Source organism: Aulostomus chinensis, chromosome 14, assembly GCF_037954235.1.
Source record: "Aulostomus chinensis isolate RoL2024-O1b breed Wild chromosome 14, RoL_Achi_v1.0, whole genome shotgun sequence".
NCBI classification, from domain to species: domain Eukaryota; kingdom Metazoa; phylum Chordata; class Actinopteri; order Syngnathiformes; family Aulostomidae; genus Aulostomus; species Aulostomus chinensis.
In genome coordinates this window covers 1023235-1043418 of record NC_141333.1, presented here as the reverse complement: position 1 = coordinate 1043418, position 20184 = coordinate 1023235, and the positions used below count along the sequence as shown (strand labels likewise).

Sequence of the window (20184 nt, the reverse complement as noted above, 5' to 3'; positions counted from 1 at the left end):
GATTGTGAAGTTTCTGTGGTGTTGCTGGAGATAGGAGACTATATTTGATGCTGATTGGTGTGTCGTTGAATAAAGATTTACTGTCACTTGCCTGTCCAGTGATGTCATCAACATGTAGAGACTCGTGTTGGTTTGCACAGAAGTCTTTATTCTGACAAAAATAGGGAACTAATGTACAGAGCAGCATCATTGCATGATTTAACACTGTGAGACGCCGCCGGCGTTGGCGCCATGGCAGGACACACGCGGAGTGTCTCAGTGAGTGTGAGCCGGCGACGAACAGATGAATGTGTGTTGGGTTTCGGCGGAGCAGCTCATGGAAATCCAGCTTGAGGGGTTTTCGACCAGCACGCAGTCGGAGCCGAGGTCAGCCTCATCTCGAGCCGGCGGGGCCTCTTTGAGTCTGGAGAAGGACAAGGGCCGACCGTCGGCCCACATCCAGCGCCCCGAACGGCCCGACAGTCCTGGGAATCAAGGTGAAGGAAGAACTCTAAATATTCAGCTCCAACCCCACATTCAATCGTGACACTTGACTGAATAAACGCTGGCCGTCGTCATGAGAGGCGTGACTCACCAATCCAAAACGGCTTCCTCCCTACAAACTTCCACAGCCACGTCATGTCTCGTCTGGACCGAACGCTGGTCAGGCTGCTGTTGAAGCTAACAGAAACAACATGTTCAGCGTGTTATACCCCATGCAGGCCTCGCCCACCAACCTTTTCAAGACGTTAACAGAGATCAACGCATCACATTTGTAAGAGAAAACTGCAGTAAAACCTCCGAGGCTCTCGAGCCTCCCAGATCTGCTGCAGGGCTGCTGGACGAACCCCCGGCTCCTGTTAGGACACGTGAGCTGAGGCGGTTCATCCCCTCTGAACCTCAGGTGATGAGGCTCGTTACCATGACAAGATGACGACTTATCACGAGAAAATGAACGCATCAGCTGGAGAAAATGGCACTTATCTCATGACCAACAAGGAGCCAGTCATCACCAGTTGGGTGTCTCTCTGCACACGCTAACCTACACGTATGTTCACCATGAGGCAGTAAATACAAGCGTGTCATTTACAGCAGTGAGCAGGTGCGTTCGGCGCTCGCCCAGCTGCCCACAGACGAGCTGAGGATGTAACAGCGTCTCCGGTAGTGAGTCCATCCATCAGGACACGAGCTGCTGATCGACTTCCCCGTCTGGAGACACAAAGACATTGTTGCACATTAATAACCCCATGTGACCAGCTGCCGTCCAATCAGCTGCTAACAGGAAGAAGCTAGTTAGTAAACACACTAGTTGGCTGTTACATATAGTCTAACTGCTGCAGTAACCAAGGTTGCTGGTATTTGCTGGCGTGACGCTGCTGGTCTGCCACACATGGAAGAACACGTGTGTTTCAACCATTTCTGCGGTTTAGGAAGCCGCTCTGATTCAACCCTGGACGAGTAACCATAGCAGTCACAGTTACTTTGCGCTGGCGCAGCTCCGGTTGGTGTCTGGTGGCAGGATGGTCCATCTGAGGGGTGTCTCTGACTCGCAGGTCCTGTAGGAGGCGGCTGTGAGGTGACCTGCTCCACCCAGCGCCGGCCGGCCTCGGCTCCTCCAGCCGGAGGGGAGTCAGACTGTGGAACTGGAGGGGGGGGGGGGCGTGAGTCTTTACCGAGGGAATGGATGTGCTTCAAGTCAGAGTGAGTCTTACCGTCCAGACATTCTCGTCAGACCTGGTCTCTGCTGACACAAGCACCTGGAACCAGCAGGAAGACACACTGAAAGCACCTGTCAGGTGTAAATGTTAGTCTTGAGTCTTGTTCTCAATCTTAATCTCATGTCTCAATAAAACCTACAATTCAGCAGACCCGTCTTGACCACTGGTGAGAGGAGAGGCATGCTAGTTAGCTTAGCAGCCTCACAGAGACATTTGAGCCAGGAGACGGAGACTGGCTAACGGTGTGTGACGGCTAACAGCAGCTAAACTGTCCAAAGACATCCATCTATAATCTCTCCAGGTGGTCTGGGATGATCCAGGTCTCCTTAATCCAGACGGAGGATCAGCGATCCACTAACACTTGGACTGGAGATCAGAACTCAGCTGAACGCGTCTGGTTTGATTGAGTCAGTCTCCATCAGCTTCAGTCTCTGTGTGGAGTCGCTAAGATGAAATGAAGGTCGGAAAAACTTCTTAGTGGGTTGAATACTCCTATTAGTAAGTACTTGGAGGTAAAATAACTCTGAGGGTGAAGTATCTCTTTGAACACTTCACATGCAGACACTTCATGACGCCTTCAAGTACAAACCAACAGGCAGGAAATCACACATCAGTATACTGATTTCCCGTCTGAAAGTGTGAGAAGAGAAGAAGTGTGACCTTTGACCCCTGACCTGAGTTCACTTCTGTAGTTTCAGCTCCTGCATCGCTAAAAGACTGCAGCTCTCGTGTTACAGTGTTTGCAGAGTAAAATCAGGACATTTTGAAGACAACGTCTATCTTCTCAGGATCTTGTTTCCTCTTCTGCAGCTGTCAATCATGGCCAGCTGGAGAATTAGCGTCACCTAGTGTTTATAATACTGTAGTACATTGTAGTTTTCGCCATGAGTTTTGGGAGGTTTGTTTAACACTTGTGCTCCATTGACATGACTCATGGTTCCTCTACAGAAACTCACCTTCGGCCCTCCAGCCCTGGCCCTGTGACCAGTGCTCCCAGTACTTCTCCCTGACAGCGAATGGCTCTGGTGGTGGGCGTGGCTAGGCACTGCCTGGTCCTGTGGCTCTGCCCCCCCGTAATCCAGGAAGGACTGTCGGTTTGGGACATCGCCACGGGGAGGGTGAGGTTGGTTCTCCCACAGCAGCTCCGCCTCAATGTCAGTGACGGGGTCATCATCCTCAGGCCTGGGTGGGGGGGCAGGTGGGGGAGGGAGCTTGTCATCATCCTCCACCCTCAGGTCATCGGGGTCACACCTTCCTGATAAAGATCCACATATTTTACTCCCAGTGAAACAACTTCAAGAGAGTTAAAACGCATTCCAGCAAAAACTGCACAAATGGATTTAAACGCGGAAAGAACTTGTACTCATGAATCACTGTAGTACTTCTACTACTTCTACTTCACCAGGGAGCTGCAGCTGTGTAGCGGCCACAGGACGACTCTTTAGCTTCAGGTGTGCTGGTTATGTTCTTGATGAGGTTCAAACTTGAATATTTGAGGTGGTTTTTTTCCAACTTTTTTGTTTTTGAATAAAAACATTCTGATGGTAAACTGAGCGACTCACAAAGATGAAACTTCTGGATTCGTCCAGCATCGATGTGCGTCGTTCCAGAGTGAGACACGGAATAATGTTCTACATTCTACATCAGATCCACCAGTAACACCAGACCGGTGGATGGTGGAGGTTCAGTTCTACATCAGATCCACCAGTAACACCAGACCGGTGGATGGTGGAGGTTCAGTTCTACATCAGATCCACCAGTAACACCAGACTGGTGGATGGTGGAGGTTCAGTTCTACATCAGATCCACCAGTAACACCAGACCGGTGGATGTTGGAGGTTCGGTTCTACATCAGATCCACCAGTAAACACCAGACCGGTGGATGTTGGAGGTTCGGTTCTACATCAGATCCACCAGTAAACACCAGACCGGTGGATGTTGGAGGTTCAGTTCTACATCAGATCCACCAGTAAACACCAGACCGGTGGATGGTGGAGGTTCAGTTCTACATCAGATCCACCAGTAAACACCAGACCGGTGGATGGTGGAGGTTCAGTTCTACATCAGATCCTCCAGTAAACACTAGACCGGTGGATGGTGGAGGTTCAGTTCTACATCAGATCCACCAGTAACACCAGACCGGTGGATGGTGGAGGTTCAGTTCTACATCAGATCCACCAGTAAACACCAGACTGGTGGATGGTGGAGGTTCAGTTCTACATCAGATCCACCAGTAACACCAGACTGGTGGATGGTGGAGGTTCAGTTCTACATCAGATCCACCAGTAAACACCAGACCGGTGGATGGTGGAGGTTCAGTTCTACATCAGATCCACCAGTAAACACCAGACCGGTGGATGGTGGAGGTTCAGTTCTACATCAGATCCACCAGTAAACACCAGACTGGTGGAGGTTCAGTTCTACATCAGATCCACCAGAAACACCAGACTGGTGGATGTTGGAGGTTCAGTTCTACATCAGATCCACCAGTAAACACCAGACTGGTGGATGTTGGAGGTTCAGCTCTACATCAGATCCACCAGTAAACACCAGACTGGTGGATGGTGGAGGTTCAGTTCTACATCAGATCCACCAGTAAACACCAGACTGGTGGATGGTGGAGGTTCAGTTCTACATCAGATCCACCAGTAAACACCAGACTGGTGGATGTTGGAGTGGTGGAGAGTCTTAACAACCTGGGTTGCTAACAAGAGTCTAGAGGAGCCTACAGAGGTCATGGAGGTCGTTAAAGGTCATCGGAGGAAACCATGTTAACTTAGTACTGCTAAACATGGAGATGCTAGCAAGCTGTTGGACTACAAAAATACCTCCTCCCTGACTGGATGTCCTCTGATAGCGATACAGGTTCTACAGCTCATCCTGCCGCTCAGTCGTCCTCCAGGACGTTAGCACACCTGATGAGGACGATTCTCACTGAGAATGTCTCACCTCCTCTGGGGTCAATGATCTCCACCCTGGCGGACGTCCTCTGGCCCAAGACAGCGTTCTTTGGGTTCTTCAGGGTGACGGTGAAGACCTCGTGGTTCTCCTCCAGACCGTCATCTATCAGGTAAATGTTCCAGGTTTTCACTTTAACTCCTGGAAGAAAACATGTGACCAGGATCATGTAGGTGGTTTGTTTGGGCCAGCTGGAGGAGACAGAAGAGAGTCCAACCTGGATCGAACTGAACGAGAGCGGCTGAGCTGTGGGTGAAATCTCTGCCCGGCTTGGCGGAACCTTCCTGCACCTGCAGGACCAAAGAATATAAGAGCAAGATGAGATGGTTCAGTGGCGGTGCCACAGACGCACGCCAGACCATTTCCCTGTCCAGTAGGTAGGCCGTCAGCTGCTGAACTGTTTCCTCTCCGCCGCTCCGTCACCCTGGATACATGAACCAGAACTCAGCAGCTGCTGCCTCGTTGTTCAGCTGTCTGATGAGACGCAATGCATTGTGGGCCAGTCAGGTGTGTCCAGTGAGCTCAGAACCAATTCTCAGATATACATTCCCTTTTTTATTCATCTGTAACCACAGAGGAACTCACAGCCCCATCATACCTGGATGGCGACGAAAGCCGGGTCGATGCTCCTCCCGCTGCGTTGGATCTGGATCTGGAGTGTCGCCACCGTCTCGCAGGTTCGGTAGCAGGTCGCTGACAACTCAATGCGAGACCAGGTCAGCTCCAGTCTGCAGGAAACACAAGATGCCACGAGGTCTGGATCTGTTGCCACCATAGGGAGTTGTTTCCATGGAAACAGTTGATGCTCAAGACTAACAGACACAAAGGTTACTGAAACACGCCAGCAGCTCAGACACCATCAACCGTATCCAGAAATCACTCGACTAGAGCGAATGGTTGAACAACACACAAGCGTGTGATGAGCAACTCGAAGTTCACGCCGCCACCGTTCACGTCGCTGTCGTTCACGCCGTGTTGGTAGGACGTTTTGCTTCGCCAGACGAGGAACTGGCAGCTATTCACTGGCCAGTGCAGCTGAGGAAGTTAGCAGGCCCTTGATTCCTACAGTAGAGACGAACACACAACTTCCTGCCATCTGTTAGTCTGGAGCGTGACGCGCGACCTTTGGCTTGCTAGATTTCCTCTAGTTGCACCTGTAAAGGGGCCAAATGAGCAATGGGGGCGTGTCTAACACAGTGACAACACCCACCCAGTTTACAGGGGCTGACTTGCTGTGATGTTGTGTGAAAGAGGACGATTGACTTGATGCCCCTAAACGCATCACAAGAGACTTCGTTGGAGTTATGACCGCCCACTAATCTCTCCATCTCCATCACGAGTCAACCCCGGCCCCCCCACTCAGCCAATCAGAGGAGGCTTGAGAGAGGAGATGAAAAACTACATCGGTCTGTAACCCACCTGAAAGACAGAAACATGTTCAAATGCCAGCGTCTGAACCCTACACAACCTACATCTGGGGCAGCATGGTGTTTCCTGCCGGGTCGGTGAGGCGGAACTGGAAGCTGTCCGTGGTCGCCTCCACATCGGCCGGCAGGATGAACACCACGGAGCGCTGGTCCACGTCCCGCTGGGTGAAGCGACCTTTGATGTAAGATCCTGGACCAACAAGAGCACAGAGTCACACTTTCATCTTCTAACCTGAGAGAGGACGGCGCATCTGACTGTCCAAGCGCCGGTCAACAAAATGGCGACCACGATCGCATCCGTCTACTCCAAGGATTAACTCAGGTCACGTGATCCAGTACTACCTGCCTACAGGCCAACCACCAAGAACACACTTCAAGGTGTAAATGGAGCCACAGATAGCCTTCTATCCTTTATGCTGAGTCTCACGCTAGTTAGCTTAGCACAATGAATGGTAGTGGAAGGGAAATGTTAGCATAGCTCAGTCAAAAGTCAAGCAGCCTAAAACTACAAGATGAGTCAGTTTGATTACTGTACCACGAAACAATCAGTCAGTAAAACATACCATGTATCCACGCCATGCTACGCTATGCTATGCTATGCTGTGCTAGCTAACATGTACCCGTGGCCACGTTCTCCAGGTAACCGAAGTGTGGTGGCCTGCTGATGGCGAACTCTAGCTCCTCTGTGGAGCTGTCAGGGTCAGACGCCTGCAGGTGTTTGGAGGTGATGAAGATGCCGAAGCGCCCGTCACCCAGCTCCACCACAGTGCTGGGGCTCCTCCTGGTGGTCAGACTGGGAGGCGACCGGTCCACCTGATCCACCTGACAACAAGGAGGGAGAGACAGAGGGGGAGAGAGGGAGGGAGAGAGCGTGAAAGCGTCATTTCCAGCTCATGTCTACTTTTATTTGTCTATTTTTTCCTCTCGACATGTTTCTTGTGCCTCGGCTGCAGCATTTTTAGTTTCATTTGTATTTGTATTTTTTTAATCTTGTGTTTCATTGGTGAACTTTGGTGACGTTCAGACTGGAAGAGAAACAGAACAACAAAAGTCATCTGGGCTCGTTGATGGAGGACATGATAGCGGCCTTGTTCTACTTCTCCAGGGCCTGAAGAACAATTCTGATGATCAACTACATAAATGTACCACCACCACACTCTGAGAAAGAACTTCATGTTTTGGATATGTAAGTGATAATGCAGAAAAATGTTCCTATTTCATGTTAATATTTTCTGTTTCTAGGTGTCTGCCACTCACACATTCGCGCAAAAGCAGGATTCTTTACTCAAACTGATGATTGTTTTCATTATCAGCTAATCAACTGATCATTTATTCATCAATCAATCACCGTAAAAACTCTGAGAACAGTCAGACACACAGTCACTGAGAGCCAAACCTGAAGCACAACATTCTACATGGTGAAACAGAAGTTCTCATCAGTGAAAAAGTGATGCATGATGAAGAGATGAAACTCTGGTTGTGTGTGAAATCTGTTATGAAGTGAAAGGGAAGTAAGTCTTCTGTTACATACGTGAATCATATTCAGTTTTAAATATCTCTCATAATTTGTGGTGAAACGTCAGCAAAGCGAGCGATTCAGTTAAAACAGAACGTGGACAACTGCAGTTCTCACTACTGCCACTGGGTGTCACTGCTGTCCAGGGTAAACTTTAGCTCACAGACTTCAGTTGATTCTGTCTTTGGTTCAAAAGAAGAGCGTTTTTGAGTCCCTTCAAGTTTCTGTCTTGTTTCATCTCTGAACACTGGCTTTAGTGAAATGTAATTTCCTTTTTTTAATAACAAACAAACACAAAACAGATAAGTTATTAATCACACAAACACCTCCAGATATATTTGTCCACATATTTGTTTGGACAAAAAAAACAACATTTGAAATTATTTTTTTCACACCAACACAAACAAGAACGACTGACTGGTTATAAACCTGACAAACCATGTGGCATAAAGGTTATTTCAAGTGACCATGTGACCTTCCGCTTGCCACCCCCTGGATGAGCAGGCTGGAATCATGCAGCCTGTAGGGGGCGCCAAGCATCTCTAGTCTCTTGAGTGCAGGGCTCACCTGAATGTTGAAGATGGCCGGCTCCTCCTTCAGCTGCCCAAACTCCAGGTATCCTCGGTTGCTTCCATCAGTGGGCAGGAAGTAGAACCGGTCGATCCCTGCCAGGCTGCCCGGGTCGTGCCGGTAAGCCAGGTTCAGGTTGTCCACATCTGTCTGGGTGACCCTCAGGGGCGGTGACAGTGGGACCCCCCTCAGCAGGAGCCTGCCATAGTGTGGCGGCTGCGTGATGACGTAGCTCAGGTTGGCTGTGGCGGTGTCAGGGTCGGTGAGCTGCAGGTGAGCTGAGGTGATGGTTTCCATGGCCCCGTCCTGCAGCCGCAGGCCGGTGTTGAAGTTGAGGGTCGGTGGGATTCGATCGCTGTGCTCAATGTTGAAGTGCAGTGTGCCGCTACGGGACGAGTCGCCATTGGTGACTATAAAACTGTAAGGACACAACAAGAGGCAGACCAGAATCAGGAGGCTGGAAGTCAAGACCAGGTTCTGGTGGTGTTCAAATGCACTCCCTTCTAAAATAAATAAACAAAACACAATGCAGGTGATTTGTTTGGTCGTGAACCAACAATGAAAACTCATCACATGATGGCAACAAATACTCAAGACTCAAAGAAGTTAAAGAGGAGAAATAAAAATATACAAACTACTGTCAATGATGATACCTTGTTATACAGTTATTACACACACACACACACACACACACACTCACACTCACACATGCACACACACACACGCTCACACACACACACACACACACACTCACACTCACACATGCACACACACACACGCTCACACACACACACACACACTCACACTCACACATGCACACACACACACACGCTCACACACACACACACACTCACACTCACACATGCACACACACACATGCTCACACACTAGAGTGACAATTTGAACCATGAGCTGTGCACGTGTTTGTGTGTTGTAGTTTGTAATTCTCTGCCAGCACAATCTGCTTCTCAGCCCTGCAGCTGACAAACTGCCCTGGGCCACCACACACAGACAGACAGACAGACAGACAGACAGACAGACAAACAGACAGACACACACACACACACACACACACACACACACACACACACACACACACACACACGGGCAGGTCCTGGTGCAACATCTGGCTCCAGTGTAGGCCATATTTGCCCAGGGATGGCCGTCTGTGGCTGCTACTGCCGCTGCAGCAGTGCCAGCACTGTTGTTATTCTCCTAATAATCCCCATTCATCATTCGCTGTCACAGCAATGCGCGCAAACACACACACACACACACACACACACACACACACACACACACACACACACACACACACACACACTAACTGGCATCAGAAGACAAGACCTAAGAGTTTCAGGTATCTTCCTGATCAACCACATGTGAAACACCAGAGAAGTTTATCAATGACGTCTGAGACATCTTCCTCTACTGCCCCCCACTCATACCTCAATATTCGCCGTTTGTTTGAGTAACTAAACATGTTACTAAGCATGTGTAACTAAACATGTGTAACTTAGCATGTATAATTAAACATGTAACTAAGCATGTGTAACTAAACATTTGTTACTGAGCATGTTTAAATAAACATGTGTAACTAACATATTACTAAGCATGTGTAAGTAAACATGTGTAACTAAACATAGTACTAAGCATGTGTAACCACGCATGTGTAACTAAGCATATGTAACTTAGCATGTGTAACTGAACATGTTATTAAGCATGTGTAACAAAACAGGTGTAACTTAGCATGTGTAACTAAGAATGTGTAACTAAACATGTTACTAAACATGTGTAATTTAGCATGTGTAACTAAGCGTGTGTAACTAAACATGTTACTAAACATGTGTAACTAAACATGAAGAACTCAGCATGTGTTACTAAACCTGTGTAACTAAACATGTGGAACTAAGCACGTGCAACTAAACATTTGTTACTGAGCATGTATAACTAAACATGTGTAACTAAACATGTGTTACTGAGCATGTGTACCTAAACATGTGTTACTAAACATGTGTTACTGAGCATGTGTACCTAAACATGTGTTACTAAGCATGTGTTACTGAGCATGTGTAACTAAACATGTGTAGCTAAACATGTTACTCAACATGATCCAGGCATGGATGCTTGTAATTTCACATCTATGTACTGTAAAGCCTGTCCTTTGTTTCAAGGATAGTTTTGTAGTTCAGGTCTGAAGTGCCACTCCTCCATCTTGGCTGTGGTCAGACAGACATTTCAAGCTTGCTGGTCGGGGCAGCACAGGTCTGGTTGGTCAAAGGTCAAAGGTCAAAGTTGAACATTTGCTTCAAATGAACAGGACACCACCTGTCCAGATCGAGGACTCACCTGAAAGCGTCGGTGTCAGATTCATGGCTGTTGTCGTGCGTGTAACACACTCGGTGAGCCGCCACATCCAGCTGTGTGAACGTGAGCAGCAGGACACCAGGCTGCTGGACGGCGTGCACCAGGCCATGTCGAGGCGGGACAGACACAGTAAAGACCAGTTCCTCTGGACGCCCGGCCGAGTCTGAAGCCAGCAGGATGTTGGTGTTCAGGACGACCCGCTGCCCCTCTGACAGCCGCACGGCTTTGCTCAGCAGCACTATGTCACCTGCAGATGGCCGAGGTCAAAGGTCACAGCATCATAGGCGATGTAGGGTACAGTTTTAGGGCAGAACATATTCACAGTTGCACACAACACCTCTCTGAAAATGGTGACCGTAATGCACCAGCCCAGGTCCTTCCTGGTCGTCCAGGTGTGTCCATGTTGCTGTGACAAGTTAGTTGGGTTCATCTTTGATGAACAGACATGATCATCAACCACCAAACCAGGCGACGCACCTCTGAGTGAATCAAGTCCCAAACAGTAAAGAAGCAAATTTCCTGGAGTTGGAATCATTTTGATGTTTATCTTTTACTTCAGGGTCACGACTTACATTTCTTTAAGACAAAAAGGAAAAATGAAACACAAAATGAAAAAAATCAGATTCGTGTTGACGATGTTTAACGCTAAAAACGGGAAAACATCAAAACATATCAAGACTGATCTTGGATCAGTTGAATTATGCTCTGAAAATCAAAGATTTTATATTTTGTAACATTTAGTTCATCAAATTGTGCAAAAATTAGAAAAGAACACAAACAATCATTTAAATCTCAAAATGTAAAGTGAGAAAAAAGTATTATTCAGTTTTTTAGAAAAAAAAACAAAAATATTCATTTTCATTTTCCATTTTTTTTCATTCTCGGTTAATTTTAAAAAGAACAAATCTTCTTCATAGCCGACACTTTGACTCTTCCCTCATAACTTTGATGACAAGTCAAACATGGCCAGTCGTCATCCCTCCAGTTTCAGGGGGGGTGAGGCCCCGACGGAGGCCCCGGCTCCAGCAGCTGGAGACCCAGGGCCACCGCAGCCTCTCCTGCAGCCGGCGAATGACTAAAGTTCAACTCAGCAGCTCAAAACACAACAAAGAACAACAAACAACAACAAGACAAAGTTGTCTTGCTAGGAAGAGCAGGACCCGGAGGAGCTCGCCGCAGCTGCTCCGCCACACGCCTCTCAATTATTCACCGGCTGAGGAGGTCGCAGGTTTCTCACCTCAGCTCCTCTACGATCAGAGGGGGTGGAGCCAGAGGGGCCGGGGCCTCACCGTGCTGTGTTCACCCGACTGGCAAAGCTGCAGGAGGGGGGGCTCAATAATGTATGAAGCTGGAGGATGTGTAAGGGTGCAGAGTCAGAGCGAGCCTGAGGGTCCTCCTGATATCCACTAATATAAATGTACTAATATATGTATACATTTGTATATTGACATATATACATATATATACATAAATATGTATATATGTCTATATATATAAATATGTATATGTATATGTATATATATATATATACACACACACACACACACACACACACACACACACACACACACACACACGTGCATGTATGTATGGAGCTGACAGAATCGATTCGTAGCATTAACCTGGTACGGAAGTACAACTTAGAAGAGTAAAGTTTCAGTCAGACAAACATGAGACACCCTACTTTTTCTGGCATCACATGTGACAGGAAGTGACTTTGTTCAAACAAACATACAGATTCTAACTTAAGTCCTCTGTGTTCCCACGGGTCAGGACAGACAATCCAGCTGACCTTTCTGCACCACATGGACGGAGATGAAGAAGCTCTGAGCGGGCATCTCATGGTCCAGGTCGCTGAGGGTGAAGCGGAAGCTGTCGTGACCTTTGAACCTGGCGGCGTTGATGACGGCAGTGTGCACGTACCACAGACGATTCATCTCCACGTCATCCTGCGTGAAGTTCTGACCGGCCGATAGCTCGGTCCAAGCCGCTTCCGTCTGCAGACGAGTCACATGGTCCAGCTTATTATTAGCATCAATGTAAACACTGCTGTTGTTGTTATTGTTATCAGCAGCAGTCGTCGTTACGGGATGAGATGCTTCAGATCGTTTCTCAGTTTTTGTGTATTCATAAAATCTGAAACTATTTGAAAAATGTCTTTGGAGTTGAAAATTTGATTGGCATGAAATATTTGTCATTTTTAAAGATATTCCTTTGATTTCAAGGCAGATGAGGTTGAGGTGTGAAGTCTCACCTTCAGCAGCAGTTTGCCAAAGCGTGTCACTGCATTGAGGAAGTAGTAGAGGCGGCCAGGCGGCGTGTCCCGGTCCTCGGCGTCCAGAACCACACTGGAGATCACCCTGCGCTCGCCGGTGTCCACCTGCAAACCTGCATTCCTGAAACACCAGAGAGGTTTTCTAAGATCAAAGATCAAGACCAGAACCTTCTTGTCCAGGTGGAACTTTGACTCATACTGAATTTACTGATGAATCATTTGGTCTTGTATTGAATGACGTTTCTTTATTTTAAAACCCCCAAAAAGGTTTAAGAGTGAAAATATCAGCATTTTTAATCACGATCCTCTTCAGGATGGCACCGAAGACAAAAGAGTTCCTCAGTTCATCAGGAAGAAAAACTTTGATCTCAAAGAAAAGTTCTGGATTTGTTGATGATTGGAGTCAAATCCACTTGTGGCAGCATTTAAATGCTCCTTTTTAAGTTCTATCAAACAAGTGAGGACAGCAAGGATGTGATGTGTTTTGTTAATTGTCATATTTTGCATTTTCCACCCATCCATCCATCCATCCATCCATCCACCCACCCACCCACCCATCCATCCATCCACCCACCCATCCATCCACCCACCCACCCATCCATCCACCCACCCATCCATCCATCCACCCACCCATCCATCCACCCACCCATCCCTCCATCCACCCACCCATCCATCCACCCACCCACCCATCCATCCACCCACCCATCCATCCATCCACCCACCCATCCATCCACCCACCCATCCCTCCATCCACCCACCCATCCATCCACCCACCCACCCATCCATCCACCCACCCATCCATCCACCCACCCACCCATCCATCCACCCACCCATCCATCCATCCACCCACCCATCCATCCACCCACCCACCCATCCATCCATCCACCCACCCATCCATCCACCCACCCATCCATCCACCCACCCATCCATCCATCCATCCCTCCATCCATCCATTTTCCACCCACAACCTTCTTGCTGGGGGGCCACAGTGAGGACCATGGCGCCACCATGCTGGCCTACATTTTGCGTTTGACTTCTTCAAACTCATCTTTGTGCTGTTGTTGCTGATTTATGAATATTTTTTCCCAATAATGTCCCACAATTCTTCACAAAAAAAGGCTAAGAATGCAGTCAGCAAATCTGTTAAAAACACACATTCGAGGTGCAGCTCAATGAGGTGTGTCAGGTTTACTGTGTTTGAATGTGTGAAACACTGAAATAAAATAAAAGCAAAATTTGCTGAAGACCCCTTGAAAGTCCGCCAGGGTCCCCAGGCTACATGTTGAGAACCCCTGTCTTCAGGGTTGTGTGGCGCAAATGATTGTTGTGTTCAAACGAATCCAACCGAGGATGAAATCAGGCCAACCAAGCAGCGCAGGTTTGTTGTTTGGAAGTGAAAGTTTGTGCTACAGCAGGTTTTTCCAGCGGGATCCGGGATGGTGGAGCGGGTGAGGGCATTTGGTGTTGGGGCTGGAGGGGGGGGGGGACATCAGAAACCGTCTGGCTGCTTCTTCACTTGGAAGTAAAATCCACGCAGGACAGAAGCTGCCACGTCCATCCTGCAGGAACATGAAAACAAGGAAGCTGGCATCTGCCAAGTCTTGCCATTACTTCCGCCCGGGCGCTCGTACAGTACCAGCTCGGCCTGTGCCAACGCACACCCACCGCTGGTCCGGGCCGGGGGGGCACATGGGACACAACAGGCGACCCAGTCAAGGGTGCAAATTCCCAATCACTCATTCAAATGAAAATATTTCAGCGGTGTGGGGGAGGGGTTAAAGGGCCACATGTGCAGCCCCCTGTTCTCATGTTGGATGATGTCACCATAGCGACTTCCTCCTGATCACCGTCAGCCAGCATCATCGAGGGCCAACGGCTAAACTGTCTAAAACCGTGCGTTCATCAACTCCCCAGGTCGTCAGGTATAATCCAGATGGAGGTCAGTAATATACAGGAGCTAAAAATGAACTGACTAGCCCACTTCCTGTTGAGCGTGACTTCATGCTAGCAGCAAACCTGATCAGGTGATAACGCTGTTAAAGCCAAGTGTCAATCACATGGGGGGGGGGGGGGGTTCAGGTTTGAAGGGTTAAACTGATGATTTCCCCACATCGTTTCCTTTGCGGCAGTCCGGTGGACCAGAGGTCCTCACTGTGGCCCCCAGCAAGAAGGTTGTGGGTGGAGCAGTGGTCCTCACTGTGGCCCCCAGCAAGAAGGTTGTGGGTGGAGCCCCGGCTGCAGCACGGGGTCTTTCTGGGTGAGTCTCCATGTTCTCCCTGTTCCTGCTGGGTTCTCTCTGGTACTCCAGCTTCCTCCACAGTCCAAAGACATCAAGAGGGACCAGGTTAATCCAGACTCTAAATTGACCGTAGGCGTGGCTGGGAGAGCCAATGGTTGTCTGTCTCTATGTGTTGGCCCTGCCATGGACTGGTGACCTGTCCAGGGGGAAGGCTGCTGGGATAGGCTCCACCCCCACCACCCTCAACAGGAGAAGAGGGAGAAGATGGAGGGAGGGAGGGATGATGGATGGATGGATGATAGATGGATGGATGGATGATGGATGATGGATGGATGATGGATGGATGATGGATGGATGGATGATGAATGGATGATGGATGGATGATGGATGGATGGATGATGGATGGATGATGGATGGATGGATGATGGATGGATGATGGATGGATGGATGATGGATGGATGATGGATGGATGATGGATGGATTGATGATGGATGGATGGATGATGGATGGATGATGGATGGATGGATGATGGATGGATGATGGATGGATGATGGATGGATGGATGATGGATGATGGATGGATGATGGATGGATGATGGATGGATGATGGCTGAAGGATGGATGATGATGGATGGATGATGGATGGATGGATGATGGATAGATGATGGATGGATGGTGGATGGATGATGGATGATGGATGATGGATGGATGATGGATGATGGATGGATGGATGATGGATGGATGATGGATGGATGATGGATGATGAATGGATGATGGATGATGGATGGATGATGGATGGATGATGGATGGATGGATGATGGATGATGGATGGATGATGGATGGATGGATGATGGATGGATGATGGATGATGGATGGATGGATGATGGATGGATGGATGATGGATGGATGATGGATGGATGATGGATGGATGATGGATGGATGATGGATGATGGATGGATGATGGATGGATGATGGATGATGGATGGATGATGAATGGATGATGGATGGATGATGGATGGATGGATGATGGATGGATGATGGATGGATGATGGATGGATGGATGATGGATGGATGATGGATGGATGGATGGCTGGATGATGGATGATGGATGGATGATGGATGGATGGATGGATGGATGATGGATGGATGATGGATGATGGATGGATGATGGATGGATGGATGGATGGATGATGGATGATGGATGGATGATGGATGATGGATGGATGGATGGATGATGGATGGATGGATGATGGATGGATGATGGATGGATGATGGATGATGGATGGATGATGGATGATGGATGGATGATGGATGGATGGATGATGGATGGATGATGGATGATGGATGGATGATGGATGGATGGATGATGGATGGATGGATGATGGATGATGGATGGATGATGGATGGATGATGGATGATGGATGGATGATGGATGGATGGATGATGGATGGATGATGGATGGATGATGGATGGATGGATGGATGGATGATGGATGGATGATGGATGGATGATGGATGATGGATGGATGTTTCCTTTGCTCCCAAGAGACTAAATGTCAGTTAATGCAGGTTTGGATTAGATAATCAGCCCCACCCCCGATCCTGAGCACTTCATATATTGAACCACTGGGACAGTGAAGGTGTTTATGCACGTCTGTCTCTGTCTCTGTCTCTTTCTCTCTCTCTCTGTCTCTGTGTCTCTGTCTGCCTTTGATGCTGCCTGTTCACTCACTGACAGCTGTGTGTTCCCTCCTGGTTCATCTTGACCGTCCGCTGATGTTCCACACTCCTCATCCCTGGGACCAATAAAGGCTTTGCGAATGTCTTCCATCTAAGCCATCCGCTGACCTCGTCTACAACCTGGCGTGTGTGTGTGTGTGTGTGTGTGTGTGTGTGTGTGTGTGTGTGTGTGTGTGCGCGCGTACTTAAGCAGCAGTGGTTTCTCATCGTTGACCGGCAGCACGGTGACCTGAGTCGTCCCCTGGACTGTGTGGACGCCATCTGTCAGCTGCAGCAGCACGGCGTCCTTCAGGGTTTCCGTGTCATCATGCATGTACACGATCTTCATGCCTGGGGTGGGGGTGGGAGGGTGAGCAGAGGGGGTAGACTCTAACCGTCAGGGTGCGGGAACTAAACAAACACCTTCAACCGTTCATCCCAAATGCTGAGTTGGTTCATTATTGTAGTTTTAAATTCAAGATCAACAGAATGTGTTGCTAAATGTGATCTTCCATCTCCTCATGACTGAGTTAAAGTGCTGCTTCACTTTGGCGCCGCACATGCAGAAGATGGCGCCACCTCAGTACTGATACTACAGTAATACTTAGAATGCTGTACAAGCTGTGTAACAATATGTCAGCCTGACTGAGGCTGATTAAACCAATATGGTTGTACACGGTTATTAATGGTCATGGACGGCTGTATGTGGTGGTGGGTGGTGAGGAGAGTCCTAGCAACCTCTGGTGAGCGATGTATTCACAGAGATGGACAGGTTGGTGACGGATGTGTGGAGATGTTTATCTTGTTTTAATAATTTCCTCTCCTCTCCTGTGACAATGGACTCGCTTGCCTTGCAGGACTCAGTGCTCTGATTGGTCCGTTCACATCTCACCTAGTCGCAGCTCCTCTAGGGTGAAGGATGTGATGGCAAGGCTGCTCTGCAGGAGTGAAGCTCCCATCTCTTTATAGCGGCTCATCTCTGTGCCATAGATGCCATTGATTAGGGTGCCATGAGCCGGCGGCTCCACCACCGTGAAGCGCAGGATGTCCGGCGGGGCGTCCAGGTCAAAGCCATTCAGGACGGATGGTGTCAGCTCCCTCATGCCACCCTCCTTCACCTGCAGGAGAACCAGAAGGGTTGACCTTCAGGACCTCTGGTTTTAGTTTTGGTTGTTTTCCAAAAACTTTGTTCTGTACTGAACATCTGTTGTGTCGCCATGGCAACAGGTTGATCTCTAGAATTCTTCATCAATTTTCAGAAGTTTAAAGCAAATTATAAAGAAGATGGACAAAACGCTCATTTCCTGCCTCTTTAGTTTAAGGATGGTTGCAGTTATGATTTTTTTGCTTGCGTGATCCCCCTGAACCAGAGGAATTACTTCCTTCAGGGCCAAAGTGGGGCGTGAGCTCGGCGGCGGCGGACGTACGGTGATGTTGGCGAGCAGCAGGGTAGGCACCTCGTCGTTGGTGGGATTGATGATGATGTAGAAGGGGACAGGGGCAGAGCGATGCAGCCCATCACTCACACTGATGGTAAGCTGGTCGACAGTTGGCTCCACCCCTTTGTGCTCAGACTGGACGTAGTTGATGAAGCCAGCGGTCAGGTGGTCGAGACTGAAAGACTCTGGGAGAAAACATACGTGTATTCCTGTCAGGACATTTGTTAATATACAACTGAACTGAACTTTGAAGTCAAGTCAGAACCGTCGTTCTTCGTCTCGGAGAGCGAGGATGACCGTCTTTGCGTCTCCTGGAAACTCAAGTTGTTCTACAAACACACACTGACCCACTCGGACTCCAGCGTTGCTCTTCTCTGAGCCGGGAGTCGGCAGCGTGTTCTCCAGAAAACCATGAAGGGGCGGAGTCTCCAGGTGAAAGGTCAGCTGGTCTGGGGTGCTGTCCAGGTCCGAGGCCCCAAGGACGCCCCCACACAGGCAGGCAGAGGAACCCTCGTCCACCGCCAACATGGATTCACCTGCAAAGACACAGAGTCTGAACCAGAAAATCAGAGTTTGTGTTCAACTCTTTACTGTCACAGCTTGTGTGATGAAAACAAGAACAGTTCTGTGTCCAGCCAGCAGGATCGCAGGCCTCATTTTGAACCACAACAGACGCCCCGGCCAGCGGTGACCCTCAACATGATTCATCCACCTCAGGCTAGCGGCTACTCCTAGCATTAGCATTCATTCATCATTTCCTTCATAAAAAACTGCAATTCCAACATGGAGAGCTGGAACTAGAGAACATTGGCACACTTTGTATTTCACGTTCTCAGAAAAGGAACCTGGAGAACCCAGATACTCCGATTGGTTTCACATTCAACTTTCCCCAAATCTGTCAAGAGACTTTGAGACTTTTGATCGCAGAAAACTTTTCAGTTCATCGTTGAGTTCCAGGGGATGTTTACAGCAAATTCCTTCAAATATCAACTACAATTCTGACTGTCAGTGTGTGTTTATGTTTGTTTGTGTGTGTGTGTGTGTGTGTGTGTGTGTGTGTGTGTGTGTGTGTGTGTGTGTGTGTGTGCCGGGGGGTTACAACGGAAAAAACATTAATTCATTCGCCAAATTAAAATAAAATTAGAAACCACTAAGATAGGCCTTACTTCCTTCAACCTCTGCTTAATTAGCACATGAATCTTTGAACCTGCAACCGCGCAAATGTGTGTCTGTGTGTCTGTGTGTGTGCATGAGTGTGTATTAATGATGGACAGCTGGATCTGGCTGATAAACCTGCGTCCCACCAACATAAGAAACAAGGTAAAGCCGGATTCCTCTTGTTTCATTGCGAATGCGTCTTTATTCACTGCTAATTAATTAGAGCAAGAAACACCACTCTCACAACACACACACACACACACACTCACACACACACAAACAAACACACACACACACACACACACACAAAGAAGTCTGGACTGCTCTGCGCAGCTGGTCTGGAATGTATGGTGAGATATGCTGGCAGGATTACCAGGCTATTCAACCGCTGGTCGCGCTGTGCTAATCCGGCTAGCGAGACGGCTAACACATGCCAGCTATTGTGAAGGATTCACTGCTGTCATCTTTTGTTTTGTAAAAGACATCCATTGTCTTCTATCCTAGGAAACACACACACACACACACACACACACACACCCATGTGAGTGTTTAACAGCAATAGTAATAACAGATTTCCAACAACCCCATTAGACGGAGAGCAAACAGTGAGGCAAAGAACGAAGTGTCAAACTTTCTCATCTGTTCAGATTATCAAACCTTCGTGGAACAGCTGGATCTTTCTAGAAATGTGTTCCAGCGGTGACCTGAGTCAGCCAAATGCGGCTATTAGGACGGTTTGGTCAGGTGAAGACTGTGGAGAACGTGTTGTGGTGGGAGTGGCCACTGGGGTCCAGACGTCCAGTACACAGGTGTGAGCTTTA

The 20184-nt window shown here is 48.5% G+C and overlaps 1 protein-coding gene across 2 annotated transcripts in view; it reads right to left on the bottom strand.

Moving 5' to 3' along the window:
• Positions 1-159: 159 nt before the first annotated feature.
• frem1b (Fras1 related extracellular matrix 1b) overlaps positions 160-20184 on the bottom strand; it is a 41409-nt gene continuing 21384 nt past the window's right edge. For both annotated transcript variants that reach the window (XM_086223508.1, XM_086223509.1), the window contains exons 18-36: positions 18553-18741; positions 18194-18390; positions 17659-17884; positions 16973-17117; positions 12790-12931; positions 12328-12532; positions 10518-10782; positions 8166-8586; positions 6703-6904; positions 6128-6272; positions 5254-5383; positions 4873-4945; positions 4647-4796; positions 2654-2952; positions 1692-1736; positions 1461-1622; positions 1070-1188; positions 575-660; positions 160-464 (exon numbers count right to left, since the gene is read on the bottom strand). In XM_086223508.1, coding sequence (XP_086079634.1) covers positions 256-464; positions 575-660; positions 1070-1188; positions 1461-1622; positions 1692-1736; positions 2654-2952; positions 4647-4796; positions 4873-4945; positions 5254-5383; positions 6128-6272; positions 6703-6904; positions 8166-8586; positions 10518-10782; positions 12328-12532; positions 12790-12931; positions 16973-17117; positions 17659-17884; positions 18194-18390; positions 18553-18741 — 3410 coding nt within the window. In that variant the 3' untranslated portion in view covers positions 160-255. The remainder of the gene's footprint in view (positions 465-574; positions 661-1069; positions 1189-1460; positions 1623-1691; positions 1737-2653; positions 2953-4646; positions 4797-4872; positions 4946-5253; positions 5384-6127; positions 6273-6702; positions 6905-8165; positions 8587-10517; positions 10783-12327; positions 12533-12789; positions 12932-16972; positions 17118-17658; positions 17885-18193; positions 18391-18552; positions 18742-20184) is intronic.